The sequence below is a fragment of the Neolamprologus brichardi genome, chromosome 3 (assembly GCF_056152115.1).
Source record: "Neolamprologus brichardi isolate AB-2024 chromosome 3, ASM5615211v1, whole genome shotgun sequence".
Classification (NCBI taxonomy): Eukaryota; Metazoa; Chordata; class Actinopteri; order Cichliformes; family Cichlidae; genus Neolamprologus; species Neolamprologus brichardi.
The window spans coordinates 36,873,453-36,890,223 of record NC_142106.1 but is presented as its reverse complement, the minus strand read 5'-3'; the positions used below and the strand labels follow the sequence as shown (position 1 = coordinate 36,890,223).

Genomic DNA, 16,771 nt, shown 5'->3' with positions numbered 1-16,771 from the left:
CCTACAGCATCTACAAAGGAAAGCATCACCACAACAAGGCAGACAACATCATACACAGAAACAGGATTCACAACACCAACAAAGAACACTGTACCATCGAACCTAACCACAACATCGTTTCCAATCACATCAAATCAAAAAACTTTATCAGGAAACACAGCATCACAACAAAGTACAGTCGATGTAACAACAAACATGCAAACAGAAACTTCCACTTTAAAATCAACAAAAGAAATGCAAACAGTTGTCCCAAAACAAACCTACACACCATCATATAGAAGTGAAGGCACAACTCTTCAACCACTGGCCACAGCATCCACAAATGTGTCACCCATATCTGTAACAAGACAAGCAACCAAGGAGGAAGGTAGCAGTATTGATCAGTTTACACAAGAATTTACCAAATCTGCAGCATCTGTGACAACTACTTCAGTAACACCAACTCAGGCCATACAACCTATAGCACAATCAACCATGACAGAAAACACTTCACTGGAAACATTTCAGAGTACACCTGAGGGAACACCAGAATCACCAAAAAGTACGGCTATTCTAACAGAATCTAGCACATCAGAAACGGCCCCATCAAAAACAAATGAATGGTATACAACTTCAAATCAGTCTGCTGGATCAACACATGGTAACGGTTCCACGCCATCACATGATGAATCAGTGACCAACACAATAACGCAAACTACAACAACTTCGCTTGCAACATCCCAGGGTTTATCAACAATCTTAACTCCGGCAATACAGTCAGAAACTCCAGCAGAAGCTAGACCATCAGAGACAGCCAAATCAACGGTTTCACCAGTGTCAACGTCAGCATCATCTACAAAAGAGCCATCCACAGGTGGGAATCAAACCTATGGCTCAACAACAACCCGACACACAACACCAACAAACAGTGCATCTGGTTCTAGTACAACAGGAGTGAAAACCCAAACTGCAGGATCTGTGGACACAGTGGCCATTACAACTCCCAAACAGTCTGGTCCAATCACAACTGATATACATGCATCTACAACAGCCCTTACACCAACACAAACGACAGTGTCTATTACAGCAACAACAACGGAGCCTACAGCATCTAGAGAGGAAAGCATCACCACAACAAGGCAGACAACATCATACACAAAAACAGGATTCACAAAACCCACAAACAGTGCATCTGGTTCTAGTACAACAGGAGTGAAAACCCAAACTGCAGGATCTGTGGACACAGTGGTCATTACAACTCCCAAACAGTCTGGTCCACTCACAACTGATATACATGCATCTACAACAGCCCTTACACCAACACAAACGACAGTGTCTATTACAGCAACAACAACTGAGCCTACAGCATCTAGAAAGGAATGCATCACCACAACAAGGCAGACAACATCATACACAGAAACAGGATTCACAAAGCCAACAAAGAACACTGTACCATCGAACCTAACCACAACATCGTTTCCAATAACATCAAATCAAAAAACTTTATCAGGAAACACAGCATCACAACAAAGTACAGTCGATGTAACAACAAACATGCAAACAGAAACTTCCACTTTAAAATCAACAAAAGAAATGCAAACAGATGTCCCAAAACAAACCTACACACCATCATATAGAAGTGAAGGCACAACTCTTCAACCACTGGCCACAGCATCCACAAATGTGTCACCCATATCTGTAACAAGACAAGCAACCAAGGAGGAAGGTAGCAGTATTGATCAGTTTACACAAGAATTTACCAAATCTGCAGCATCTGTGACAACTACTTCAGTAACACCAACTCAAGCCACAGAACCTATAGCACAATCAACCATGACAGAAAACACTTCACTGCAAACATTTCAGAGTACACCTGAGGGAACACCAGAATCACCAAAAAGTACGGCTATTCTAACAGAATCTAGCACATCAGAAACAGCCCCATCAAAAACAAATGAATGGTATACAACTTCAAATCAGTCTGCTGGATCAACACATGGTAACGGTTCCACGCCATCACATGGTGAATCAGTGACCAACACAATAACGCAAACTACAACAACTTCGCTTGCAACATCCCAGGGTTTATCAACAATCTTAACTCCAGCAACACAGTCAGAAACTCCAGCAGGAGCTAGACCATCAGAGACAGTCAAATCAGTGGTTTCACCAATGTCAACGTCAGCATCATCTACAAAAGAGCCATCCACAGGTGGGAATCAAACCTATGGCTCAACAACAACCCGACACACAACACCAAGAAACAGTACATCTGGTTCTAGTACAACAGGAGTGAAAACCCAAACTGCAGGATCTGTGGACACAGTAGCCATTACAACTCCCAAACAGTCTAGTCCACTCACAACTGATATACATGCATCTACAACTGCCCTTACACCAACACAAACGACAGTGTCTATTACAGCAACAACAACGGAGCCTACAGCATCTAGAAAGGAAAGCATCACCACAACAAGGCAGACAACATCATACACAGAAACAGGATTCACAACACCAACAAATAGCACTGTACCATCGAACCTAACCACAACATCGTTTCCAATAACATCAAATCAAAAAACTTTATCAGGAAACACAGCATCACAACAAAGTACAGTCGATGTAACAACAAACATGCAAACAGAAACTTCCACTTTAAAATCAAAAAAAGAAATGCAAACAGATGTCCCAAAACAAACCTACACACCATCATATAGAAGTGAAGGCACAACTCTTCAACCACTGGCCACAGCATCCACAAATGTGTCACCCATATCTGTAACAAGACAAGCAACCAAGGAGGAAGGTAGCAGTATTGATCAGTTTACACAAGAATTTACCAAATCTGCAGCATCTGTGACAACTACTTCAGTAACACCAACTCAGGCCATACAACCTATAGCACAATCAACCATGACAGAAAACACTTCACTGGAAACATTTCAGAGTACACCTGAGGGAACACCAGAATCACCAAAAAGTACGGCTATTCTAACAGGATCTAGCACATCAGAAACAGCCCCATCAAAAACAAATGAATGGTATACAACTTCAAATCAGTCTGCTGGATCAACACATGGTAACGATTCCACGCCATCACATGGTGAATCAGTGACCAACACAATAACGCAAACTACAACAACTTCGCTTGCAACATCCCAGGGTTTATCAACAATCTTAACTCCAGCAACACAGTCAGAAACTCCAGCAGGAGCTAGACCATCAGAGACAGTGAAATCAGCGGCTTCACCAATGTCAACGTCAGCATCATCTACAAAAGAGCCATCCACAGGTGGGAATCAAACCTATGGCTCAACAACAACCCGACACACAACACCAACAAACAGTGCATCTGGTTCTAGTACAACAGGAGTGAAAACCCAAACTGCAGGATCTGTGGACACAGTGGCCATTACAACTCCCAAACAGTCTGGCCCACTCACAACTGATATACATGCATCTACAACAGCCCTTACATCAACACAAACGACAGTGTCTATTACAGCAACAACAACTGAGCCTACAGCATCTACAAAGGAAAGCATCACCACAACAAGGCAGACAACATCATACACAAAAACAGGATTCACAACACCCACAAACAGTGCATCTGGTTCTAGTACAACAGGAGTGAAAACCCAAACTGCAGGATCTGTGGACACAGTGGCCATTACAACTCCCAAACAGTCTGGTCCACTCACAACTGACATACATGCATCTACAACTGCCCTTACATCAACACAAACGACAGTGTCTATTACAGCAACAACAACGGAGCCTACAGCATCTACAAAGGAAAGCATCACCACAACAAGGCAGACAACATCATACACAGAAACAGGATTCACAACACCAACAAAGAACACTGTACCATCGAACCTAACCACAACATCGTTTCCAATCACATCAAATCAAAAAACTTTATCAGGAAACACAGCATCACAACAAAGTACAGTCGATGTAACAACAAACATGCAAACAGAAACTTCCACTTTAAAATCAACAAAAGAAATGCCAACAGATGTCCCAAAACAAACCTACACACCATCATATAGAAGTGAAGGCACAACTCTTCAACCACTGGCCACAGCATCCACAAATGTGTCACCCATATCTGTAACAAGACAAGCAACCAAGGAGGAAGGTAGCAGTATTGATCAGTTTACACAAGAATTTACCAAATCTGCAGCATCTGTGACAACTACTTCAGTAACACCAACTCAGGCCATACAACCTATAGCACAATCAACCATGACAGAAAACACTTCACTGGAAACATTTCAGAGTACACCTGAGGGAACACCAGAATCACCAAAAAGTACGGCTATTCTAACAGAATCTAGCACATCAGAAACGGCCCCATCAAAAACAAATGAATGGTATACAACTTCAAATCAGTCTGCTGCATCAACACATGGTAATGGTTCCACGCCATCACATGATGAATCAGTGACCAACACAATAACGCAAACTACAACAACTTTGCTTGCAACATCCCAGGGTTTATCAACAATCTTAACTCCGGCAACACAGTCAGAAACTCCAGCAGGAGCTAGACCATCAGAGACAGCCAAATCAGCGGCTTCACCAGTGTCAACGTCAGCATCATCTACAAAAGAGCCATCCACAGGTGGGAATCAAACCTATGGCTCAACAACAACCCGACACACAACACCCACAAACAGTGCATCTGGTTCTAGTACAACAGGAGTGAAAACCCAAACTGCAGGATCTGTGGACACAGTGGCCATTACAACTCCCAAACAGTCTGGTCCACTCACAACTGACATACATGCATCTACAACTGCCCTTACATCAACACAAACGACAGTGTCTATTACAGCAACAACAACGGAGCCTACAGCATCTACAAAGGAAAGCATCACCACAACAAGGCAGACAACATCATACACAGAAACAGGATTCACAACACCAACAAAGAACACTGTACCATCGAACCTAACCACAACATCGTTTCCAATCACATCAAATCAAAAAACTTTATCAGGAAACACAGCATCACAACAAAGTACAGTCGATGTAACAACAAACATGCAAACAGAAACTTCCACTTTAAAATCAACAAAAGAAATGCCAACAGATGTCCCAAAACAAACCTACACACCATCATATAGAAGTGAAGGCACAACTCTTCAACCACTGGCCACAGCATCCACAAATGTGTCACCCATATCTGTAACAAGACAAGCAACCAAGGAGGAAGGTAGCAGTATTGATCAGTTTACACAAGAATTTACCAAATCTGCAGCATCTGTGACAACTACTTCAGTAACACCAACTCAGGCCATACAACCTATAGCACAATCAACCATGACAGAAAACACTTCACTGGAAACATTTCAGAGTACACCTGAGGGAACACCAGAATCACCAAAAAGTACGGCTATTCTAACAGAATCTAGCACATCAGAAACGGCCCCATCAAAAACAAATGAATGGTATACAACTTCAAATCAGTCTGCTGCATCAACACATGGTAATGGTTCCACGCCATCACATGATGAATCAGTGACCAACACAATAACGCAAACTACAACAACTTTGCTTGCAACATCCCAGGGTTTATCAACAATCTTAACTCCGGCAACACAGTCAGAAACTCCAGCAGGAGCTAGACCATCAGAGACAGCCAAATCAGCGGCTTCACCAGTGTCAACGTCAGCATCATCTACAAAAGAGCCATCCACAGGTGGGAATCAAACCTATGGCTCAACAACAACCCGACACACAACACCCACAAACAGTGCATCTGGTTCTAGTACAACAGGAGTGAAAACCCAAACTGCAGGATCTGTGGACACAGTGGCCATTACAACTCCCAAACAGTCTGGTCCAATCACAACTGATATACATGCATCTACAACAGCCCTTACACCAACACAAACGACAGTGTCTATTACAGCAACAACAACGGAGCCTACAGCATCTAGAGAGGAAAGCATCACCACAACAAGGCAGACAACATCATACACAAAAACAGGATTCACAACACCCACAAACAGTGCATCTGGTTCTAGTACAACAGGAGTGAAAACCCAAACTGCAGGATCTGTGGACACAGTGGCCATTACAACTCCCAAACAGTCTGGTCCACTCACAACTGATATACATGCATCTACAACAGCCCTTACATCAACACAAACGACAGTGTCTATTACAGCAACAACAACTGAGCCTACAGCATCTACAAAGGAAAGCATCACCACAACAAGGCAGACAACATCATACACAGAAACAGGATTCACAACACCAACAAAGAACACTGTACCATCGAACCTAACCACAACATCGTTTCCAATCACATCAAATCAAAAAACTTTATCAGGAAACACAGCATCACAACAAAGTACAGTCGATGTAACAACAAACATGCAAACAGAAACTTCCACTTTAAAATCAACAAAAGAAATGCCAACAGATGTCCCAAAACAAACCTACACACCATCATATAGAAGTGAAGGCACAACTCTTCAACCACTGGCCACAGCATCCACAAATGTGTCACCCATATCTGTAACAAGACAAGCAACCAAGGAGGAAGGTAGCAGTATTGATCAGTTTACACAAGAATTTACCAAATCTGCAGCATCTGTGACAACTACTTCAGTAACACCAACTCAGGCCATACAACCTATAGCACAATCAACCATGACAGAAAACACTTCACTGGAAACATTTCAGAGTACACCTGAGAGAACACCAGAATCACCAAAAAGTACGGCTATTCTAACAGGATCTAGCACATCAGAAACGGCCCCATCAAAAACAAATGAATGGTATACAACTTCAAATCAGTCTGCTGCATCAACACATGGTAACGGTTCCACGCCATCACATGGTGAATCAGTGACCAACACAATAACGCAAACTACAACAACTTTGCTTGCAACATCCCAGGGTTTATCAACAATCTTAACTCCAGCAACACAGTCAGAAACTCCAGCAGAAGCTAGACCATCAGAGACAGTGAAATCAGCGGCTTCACCAATGTCAACGTCAGCATCATCTACAAAAGAGCCATCCACAGGTGGGAATCAAACCTATGGCTCAACAACAACCCGACACACAACACCAACAAACAGTGCATCTGGTTCTAGTACAACAGGAGTGAAAACCCAAACTGCAGGATCTGTGGACACAGTGGCCATTACAACTCCCAAACAGTCTGGCCCACTCACAACTGATATACATGCATCTACAACAGCCCTTACACCAACACAAACGACAGTGTCTATTACAGCAACAACAACTGAGCCTACAGCATCTACAAAGGAAAGCATCACCACAACAAGGCAGACAACATCATACACAGAAACAGGATTCACAACACCAACAAAGAACACTGTACCATCGAACCTAACCACAACATCGTTTCCAATCACATCAAATCAAAAAACTTTATCAGGAAACACAGCATCACAACAAAGTACAGTCGATGTAACAACAAACATGCAAACAGAAACTTCCACTTTAAAATCAACAAAAGAAATGCCAACAGATGTCCCAAAACAAACCTACACACCATCATATAGAAGTGAAGGCACAACTCTTCAACCACTGGCCACAGCATCCACAAATGTGTCACCCATATCTGTAACAAGACAAGCAACCAAGGAGGAAGGTAGCAGTATTGATCAGTTTACACAAGAATTTACCAAATCTGCAGCATCTGTGACAACTACTTCAGTAACACCAACTCAGGCCATACAACCTATAGCACAATCAACCATGACAGAAAACACTTCACTGGAAACATTTCAGAGTACACCTGAGAGAACACCAGAATCACCAAAAAGTACGGCTATTCTAACAGGATCTAGCACATCAGAAACGGCCCCATCAAAAACAAATGAATGGTATACAACTTCAAATCAGTCTGCTGCATCAACACATGGTAACGGTTCCACGCCATCACATGGTGAATCAGTGACCAACACAATAACGCAAACTACAACAACTTTGCTTGCAACATCCCAGGGTTTATCAACAATCTTAACTCCAGCAACACAGTCAGAAACTCCAGCAGAAGCTAGACCATCAGAGACAGTGAAATCAGCGGCTTCACCAATGTCAACGTCAGCATCATCTACAAAAGAGCCATCCACAGGTGGGAATCAAACCTATGGCTCAACAACAACCCGACACACAACACCAACAAACAGTGCATCTGGTTCTAGTACAACAGGAGTGAAAACCCAAACTGCAGGATCTGTGGACACAGTGGCCATTACAACTCCCAAACAGTCTGGCCCACTCACAACTGATATACATGCATCTACAACAGCCCTTACACCAACACAAACGACAGTGTCTATTACAGCAACAACAACTGAGCCTACAGCATCTACAAAGGAAAGCATCACCACAACAAGGCAGACAACATCATACACAGAAACAGGATTCACAACACCAACAAAGAACACTGTACCATCGAACCTAACCACAACATCGTTTCCAATCACATCAAATCAAAAAACTTTATCAGGAAACACAGCATCACAACAAAGTACAGTCGATGTAACAACAAACATGCAAACAGAAACTTCCACTTTAAAATCAACAAAAGAAATGCCAACAGATGTCCCAAAACAAACCTACACACCATCATATAGAAGTGAAGGCACAACTCTTCAACCACTGGCCACAGCATCCACAAATGTGTCACCCATATCTGTAACAAGACAAGCAACCAAGGAGGAAGGTAGCAGTATTGATCAGTTTACACAAGAATTTACCAAATCTGCAGCATCTGTGACAACTACTTCAGTAACACCAACTCAGGCCATACAACCTATAGCACAATCAACCATGACAGAAAACACTTCACTGGAAACATTTCAGAGTACACCTGAGAGAACACCAGAATCACCAAAAAGTACGGCTATTCTAACAGGATCTAGCACATCAGAAACGGCCCCATCAAAAACAAATGAATGGTATACAACTTCAAATCAGTCTGCTGCATCAACACATGGTAACGGTTCCACGCCATCACATGGTGAATCAGTGACCAACACAATAACGCAAACTACAACAACTTTGCTTGCAACATCCCAGGGTTTATCAACAATCTTAACTCCAGCAACACAGTCAGAAACTCCAGCAGAAGCTAGACCATCAGAGACAGTGAAATCAGCGGCTTCACCAATGTCAACGTCAGCATCATCTACAAAAGAGCCATCCACAGGTGGGAATCAAACCTATGGCTCAACAACAACCCGACACACAACACCAACAAACAGTGCATCTGGTTCTAGTACAACAGGAGTGAAAACCCAAACTGCAGGATCTGTGGACACAGTGGCCATTACAACTCCCAAACAGTCTGGCCCACTCACAACTGATATACATGCATCTACAACAGCCCTTACACCAACACAAACGACAGTGTCTATTACAGCAACAACAACTGAGCCTACAGCATCTACAAAGGAAAGCATCACCACAACAAGGCAGACAACATCATACACAGAAACAGGATTCACAACACCAACAAAGAACACTGTACCATCGAACCTAACCACAACATCGTTTCCAATCACATCAAATCAAAAAACTTTATCAGGAAACACAGCATCACAACAAAGTACAGTCGATGTAACAACAAACATGCAAACAGAAACTTCCACTTTAAAATCAACAAAAGAAATGCCAACAGATGTCCCAAAACAAACCTACACACCATCATATAGAAGTGAAGGCACAACTCTTCAACCACTGGCCACAGCATCCACAAATGTGTCACCCATATCTGTAACAAGACAAGCAACCAAGGAGGAAGGTAGCAGTATTGATCAGTTTACACAAGAATTTACCAAATCTGCAGCATCTGTGACAACTACTTCAGTAACACCAACTCAGGCCATACAACCTATAGCACAATCAACCATGACAGAAAACACTTCACTGGAAACATTTCAGAGTACACCTGAGGGAACACCAGAATCACCAAAAAGTACGGCTATTCTAACAGAATCTAGCACATCAGAAACGGCCCCATCAAAAACAAATGAATGGTATACAACTTCAAATCAGTCTGCTGCATCAACACATGGTAATGGTTCCACGCCATCACATGATGAATCAGTGACCAACACAATAACGCAAACTACAACAACTTTGCTTGCAACATCCCAGGGTTTATCAACAATCTTAACTCCGGCAACACAGTCAGAAACTCCAGCAGGAGCTAGACCATCAGAGACAGCCAAATCAGCGGCTTCACCAGTGTCAACGTCAGCATCATCTACAAAAGAGCCATCCACAGGTGGGAATCAAACCTATGGCTCAACAACAACCCGACACACAACACCCACAAACAGTGCATCTGGTTCTAGTACAACAGGAGTGAAAACCCAAACTGCAGGATCTGTGGACACAGTGGCCATTACAACTCCCAAACAGTCTGGTCCACTCACAACTGACATACATGCATCTACAACTGCCCTTACATCAACACAAATGACAGTGTCTATTACAGCAACAACAACTGAGCCTACAGCATCTAGAAAGGAAAGCATCACCACAACAAGGCAGACAACATCATACACAGAAACAGGATTCACAACACCCACAAACAGTGCATCTAGTTCTAGAACAACAGATGGGATTCCTTCCCAAAGTAAAGGAACTGCTGCTAACAAAAATGTAAACAGCTCTGTCACACCCTCACCCTCATTCAGCTCTTTACCATCTACAGTAATGGTTCCAAAATCCACTGCTGTAATAGACTCGAGTTCACCTTCGCTATTTTCTACAGAGCAATCATCACCAAACACTGCCCAAGCCAACACAACAGGGCCCCAAGTTAACTCTACATCTTTCCCCTCATCTAGGGCCAACACAATATTTTTCAAGTATACACCCAAGATTGCCACTCTGACCCCTCTTCTCTTTGATTATCCAATTGTGAACCGCATCAGCTTTCCTGCTTCAAATGCTTCAAACCCAGAAGAACAATCGCAGAACAACACAAATCAGGTAAAGAAAAATTCTCAGACCTTTCCTTTTGACAGACAGTTTCACCTCCACCTGCTCTTGATGTTTAGGCAAACCAGCTTCTCACTTTAGCTTTCTATTTTTTTTGATCTATAACTTAAAGACTTTTCCAAAACATCACACTGAAGTGTACTTGCCAACATAGCAAAGAACTTGCTTTTATATTTTTCAGGGTGTGCGTGTATATTATAATATAAGATGCTTTATGAATATATCGCTAATACAACTATATTTAAATACAGAGGTGGGTAGTAACGAGTTACATTTACTCCATTACATTTACTTGAGTAAGCTTTTGAAAATAATGTACTTTTAAAGTACCTTTTTTGCACGATACTTTTTACTTATACTTGAGTACATTTGTGAAAAAGAAACGGTACTTTTACTCCGCTACATTTGCAAAATTCGACTCGTTACTTTTTAAAAAAAATAATTAGTTTAACACATTAGATAACATGCCGCCAGTGGAGTTTCCGGTAACTTTTTTACCAATCAGATGTGGCCATGCAGTCACATGACCAGTTTGAAACTGGCGGGCAGAGCGCCCCAAGCGTTTCAAAGTAGCGGACACACGGAAAGAAGAAACATGAAAACATGGCAGAGCCAGTCGTCTACACTAGAGCTGAAGAGGATGAACAGCCTTGGCCTCATATACAAACAATGTTTCGTTTAAAAGCAGTACAAAAGAACAGGTATGTCTTCAGCTATGTGTCGGTGTCTTCAGTGAGAGCCAAAACAAACCAACTTTTCAGCGTGAAACAACTCAACTCGTGTAACCTGAGGAAATGTTCAGTTTTCTCTAAATAACTTTTTAGCTGTAGTTAACTGGATGTCAGTCTTATGTTACAGCAGCTGTGTCGAGCTCGAGCTGCGAGTCATATTTTCGGCGCTACGTTGTAGTGACACAAGTTTGTGGGTGTTTTGTGCAGCTTCAGCTGTCCTTTTAACTGCTCGCTGGTTAGCTAGCGTGAGCTATAAGCTAACAGCTAGCCTGGTTAATGACGCTAGAGTTCCACGCACATGCAAACAGCTCGTCTCTACTGCTTTAACTGTTAAAACAGAAGGCAATACTGCGGCTGACAGGGTTTATTATGTGAAACAGCAGCTTGTTTAGTTTAAACAGTCTGCATTAAGCTGGGCAAACACTGTGCGATTTTTTTCAGTCACATTATTCAGCTCCTGCTCAAACTGTACAATTGAATCTCAGGGGTTAAAAGTTCATAGGTCACCATGCAGGGTCTCACACTAGATGGCCTGATGCTCTGATGCGACCTGAGTGCTCACACTGTGTGTCCATAACATGAAACATATCATACAAAATCTGTCTCTCGCTCTCCCTCTCTCTGTTTTACAGACACACACACACACCACCACCATCTTCTTTGCTAAATTACTAATGAAAAACATTGACCAGGCACCTGTGATTGAGCAGCAATGTCCATCCAACTCTTTTCATGGTTGTTGTAGTCGTGATAATTTTGTGAGGCCACATTGAAAAGCCTCGGATACGGAACCATAGAGCTGCTACCCAAGCAAAACAAAAATAGTAAAGTGAAAAGTATATTGTTCTAACAATATACCTTTCACATTTGAACAATATATTATCACGTTCGTACAATATAAATATTATATTGTTCAAACGTGAAAGGTATATTGTACAAACATGAAAAGTATATTGTTGGGGCTCAGGAAAGCCAGAAGCAGGGAAGCTGGAGAGATACCTTTAATGTCCATTCACTGGTTGTGTGGATCTATTGCACGGCTTTCCTCACATCAAGAAGCTGTCCATCAAAATCAATACAGCGCTTCCTGCATCTGGAGCTTGTGAAGGACTTCTTAGTCATGCAGGACTCCTGTTCACTGCTAAACATTTACAGCTTCACAGAAAGAAACTTGAAAGCAAACTGCTGCTGAAGCTTAACCATCACCTCACTGAGTTAAGAAATGGCACATTTTTGCTAAATATGCAGAAATAGATGCACACCCATACAATTTATGGTAAACTGAGCTCCCTTGTATGTACATATGTTGAAGATGCCTCGTTCTAATGTTTTCTCTGAGGCTGATGTGCCATTTGGAGCAAAAATGAATATAAAGTTTACAGCATATCTTGTCACTGGAAATTGCTTGCACTGTTTATATATTTATATTATTTACTGTAGATATTGGTTAAATAGGCTTTATGTTGTGAAAAACTGAAATCTGGAAATTAAAATAGTTGTGCCTTATTTTGTTGATGTTTTTACATATATTCCTTTTGAAAATACTAAAATTTGTATATTTATTAATTTTTCTTTGTCTGATAGCATTTATTTAAAAAATAAATCGGACATTTCAAACAGTTACTCCCTACTTGAGTAGTCTTTTCACCAAGTACTTTTTTACTCTTGAGTAACGTTTTTAACGATTACTTTTCACTTTTACTTGAGTAATAATATTTTAAAGTAATGCTACTCTTACTTGAGTACAATTTTTGGATACTCGACCCACCTCTGTTTAAATATTAAAAAAGCTAGCAAGATTTTATTTTTTATGCTGTAATAAATGTTCTTTCTTTTAATTACACTCAGGCAGGCAGCACCTGATTGATAGTCACCTGATGGCCCCCTTGGAGAGCAATAACACAGAAAGAAATGCGTCAGAGACTGTAACAAAATGTGTTGTATCAAGTGACGTAAAAGAAGAAAAAGAATACTTTGCCTTCAGCTTGTCTTTATCCCACATGTCTGTGACAGTGAAAGACCTGGTTTAGCAAGTTGCGTGTTATTTTCATTAGCTCACCTGCCCATTGATGTGAAGCAGAATGTTACATAGATTAGATAGGTTGTAGCTCTGAAAGAAATAGTGTACAGCGAGAAGTAACCTGAGTTTCATTTATGCTCTGAATTGTTGTAACAATGATTGTAAAAGTGAGCCGAGCACTGACATGTTTGTGGTGGTTGTGGTGTTTAAGTAAGGTACACTGCACTCCTCTCTTTGTTTGAATTCAAGTTTCAAGTTTTTTCAAGCTTACATTTTTCTCCCAGTATTTCTTGCAAAGTTTGAATAGCCATTGTTTATCTTCTGATGGTTCTTCTTAGAGCCTGCTAGCTGATATTGACAGATGACGTTCAAAATCTCTTCAAAAATGTTTTTTTTCTAGTTCTTTTTGTTATTTGTTTATTCAGAATGTATTACATTTATTTATGCCCAATGTACTCATTTGAAAAAAAGTCTTCATAATTAGGAACTATTCTCAGCTTTTTCAGTATCTACAACGATATATAAAGGTTACCTCACAATGTTGCCTTAACAAATCTTGTTTTAATGTTTTATAAATATAATTTTTGCTTTCTTTGTGTCAAGATTTGTCAGTATTTGTCTTGTGGTTTTACATCTTGTCATCCTGCATCCGTCCAGTTTTTTTTCCTTCCTTTTTCTCCTGTTGTTTCAGTGTGTAATGATCTAAAAGTACTCTAAGCCACCCATGTGTTTGTCAGGAAGATAGCCACTTGTGCATCTGGTTTTCATAACTACTGTGAGAGAACAAAGAAACGAGTGCTTTGCAAGGAATGATTTAATTTAAAAATCTATACATTAAATTCCATTAAATTTTATTTATGCTGTCACGGCAGGAAGGAAAAACTTCCATTTAACAAGAAGAACACCCCGGGATAACCAGTCTCAGGCAGGGCAGCCATCTGCCACTACTGGCTAGAGATGTGAGGAGGGAGAGAGGACAAAAGACACTCATATATCATTACACTCAGTAATCATGATTTACTGCTATTGAAAAGATAGCAGTAAAAAGAAAGTAGTTACAATTGAGGAGTTCACTTGAATAGAATGCATAAAGAACCTCACTTAGGTGAAATGTGAAGTCAAAATAAAGCTTTATTGCTGAGAAAGGAAAAAGGATACAAAACTGGGAAAAATAACACGAACTATACATGGGACTGAGGGAGACACTGACATAATTACAAAGAAGGAATTGAGGGAAGTGAGGACACATGGGGGACACAGTTGACACAAATTAACATGACGCCACAGGGAAAGCAAAACAAGATACGTGAAACATGGAAACACGAGACAATAAAACACGAAACTGGGGAACGTGACACAGGAGTGGAGGAGAGGCAGACGAGAGGGAGTGAAGCAACACAAAGGAGCATGAGGGAGTGAGAGAGATGAGACGAGTTAGACATGACGGACTGGGGATTCGATACAGTGCTTTCGGTTCGGTACGCATATGTATCGAACGATACAACATTTTTAATTTATTTTATCAACTTTCCTTCTGACGGTGCTGTCTGTGTTGAGCGTTCAGTGGATCTGCGCTCGACAGTGCAGCCTAGGCGGAGTAGTCGAACGCAGATTCACTGAGCGCAGGGCAAGCTAGCGAGACAGAGGTTAAGCTCTCCTTGCAACATGGCAAATTGAACCTCCCCCACCCTCATTCAGATCTGGCGTTTGGAACTATTTTGGTTTTCATGTGACGTATGACCCTGAAGGTAAGCGCGTCATGGACTAAAGTAAAACAGTATGTTGGATGTGCCAGCAATGCTCAATTACAAGGGTGGGAACTAGTGTATTAGCGCAGTTAGCTCGTTAACGTGTTGGCCGTCCAGCCCCACGCACGGGGTGATCCGCGGTAGCTTGTTAACGGAGATTTGCCGTGTTGTGGCGTTAACGTCATTTCAACGAGATTTACGCTGACAGCACTAGTGGGAACACGACGAATATGACTGCACATTTGCGCCGACATCATCCTAGTGAAGTGGAAGCAGACAAAAACAACAAGCACGCATGCTACAAACTTTACCCGAGTCATTTAGACAGCCGTTAGCACATGATTCTCCTTATGGGGACCTGATATCTTTAATATACTGCTGAGAATATAGCCCAGAAGAAGCGTATAGTATAGCTTTTATTTTGGAAAGAGCCAATTCTCTGTAATAAACTCTCTTTTCCAAAGATGAGTGATTCCTCAATCAGATACAGGGCTCGCAAAATCGCTAGCCCGACGTCCCGGGGCTAGCGATTTTTCCAGTCGGGCTGCCCTGCCCTGCCCGTCGGCCTATCGTAGGAAGGAAAAATATATGTCAATGCTTTTGCATTCTTTCGGAAATGTAGCTGGGTAATTATGTCATTGGCATTGGTGAGCCACTGTCAATATGTGACATATTGAAATCGCGTTTGAATTTGCGCTTGTTTTTTGCTTTCACTTTGCAATTGCGTGAACTGTGCATAGAGAGCGACAGCACTGATTGGTGAGTGATGATAATTTGCGCACCAATTCCTCTGACATCATCTTATCAATCGTTAGCTCACTATGCAAATATGACAAGTGAAATCTCCCGCAGCAAGCTTAAACATGTGAGAGGTTGATCGAGCAGAGAATCGCTGAGCGTTATGTAAGTGCGTGTGTAAAAGCAGCAGGATATATATATTTTAGTTCTGCTGAGCCAAATAAGACAGGTCAGGGTGAAGAAGTGACAGCCAAAGAAAAGCTTACCACAAAACGGAAAAGTTATGACAAATCAGACTATAAGGCAAAAAGAAAGTGCAGCTTTATGGTTTCATGGACAAAAGAATTTCTGTGGCTGCAATATGACAAGCTAAATAACCAGGGGTGCACATAAGTGGTCCGCAGGTGTGCATTCGCTGTCAAAATAAAAAACGCGCACAAGATAAGAAGTTGCAACGCGTGTTTGCGTACATAAGATTTTCAGGAGGACAGACATTTGTTTAGAACTCTTAAAGATGTCGAAGAAGCTCCTTTAAGCAATTACTT

General features: G+C 41.5%; 3 protein-coding genes across 3 annotated transcripts; all 3 read left to right on the top strand.

Annotated features, from left to right (window-relative positions):
• Nucleotides 1-474: 474 nt before the first annotated feature.
• LOC148104285 (uncharacterized) lies at nt 475-4,177 on the top strand. The gene is made up of 3 exons (XM_087838329.1): nt 475-1,118; nt 1,377-3,846; nt 4,169-4,177. The coding sequence occupies exons 1-3, from the start codon at nt 475-477 to the stop codon at nt 4,175-4,177; spliced, it is 3,123 nt and encodes a 1,040-aa protein (XP_087694455.1).
• A 53-nt stretch (nt 4,178-4,230) lies between these two features.
• On the top strand, nt 4,231-6,953 carry LOC148104284 (uncharacterized). The gene is made up of 3 exons (XM_087838328.1): nt 4,231-5,851; nt 6,110-6,715; nt 6,898-6,953. The coding sequence occupies exons 1-3, from the start codon at nt 4,231-4,233 to the stop codon at nt 6,951-6,953; spliced, it is 2,283 nt and encodes a 760-aa protein (XP_087694454.1).
• A 775-nt stretch (nt 6,954-7,728) lies between these two features.
• On the top strand, nt 7,729-13,597 carry LOC148104283 (uncharacterized). Its single transcript, XM_087839351.1, has 3 exons — nt 7,729-9,955; nt 10,604-10,980; nt 13,569-13,597. Exons 1-3 carry the CDS (start codon nt 7,729-7,731, stop codon nt 13,581-13,583), a joined length of 2,619 nt encoding a protein of 872 aa, XP_087695477.1. The 3' UTR covers nt 13,584-13,597.
• The last annotated feature ends 3,174 nt before the right edge of the window (nt 13,598-16,771 follow it).

Bases quoted from the DNA above. Each gene is read 5' to 3' on its own strand.
- LOC148104285 (XM_087838329.1), top strand. From the start codon at position 475: ATGACAGAAAACACTTCACTGGAAACATTTCAGAGTACACCTGAGGGA. The intron at 1,119-1,376 runs GCAGACAACATC...CACCACAACAAG, and splicing joins GAAAGCATCACCACAACAAG to GCAGACAACATCATACACAG.
- LOC148104284 (XM_087838328.1), top strand. From the start codon at position 4,231: ATGACAGAAAACACTTCACTGGAAACATTTCAGAGTACACCTGAGGGA. The intron at 5,852-6,109 runs ATGCATCTACAA...CAACTGATATAC, and splicing joins TCCAATCACAACTGATATAC to ATGCATCTACAACAGCCCTT. The intron at 6,716-6,897 runs GTACGGCTATTC...GCAACATCCCAG, and splicing joins AACACCAGAATCACCAAAAA to GGTTTATCAACAATCTTAAC.
- LOC148104283 (XM_087839351.1), top strand. From the start codon at position 7,729: ATGACAGAAAACACTTCACTGGAAACATTTCAGAGTACACCTGAGAGA. The intron at 9,956-10,603 runs GTACGGCTATTC...CTAGAACAACAG, and splicing joins AACACCAGAATCACCAAAAA to ATGGGATTCCTTCCCAAAGT.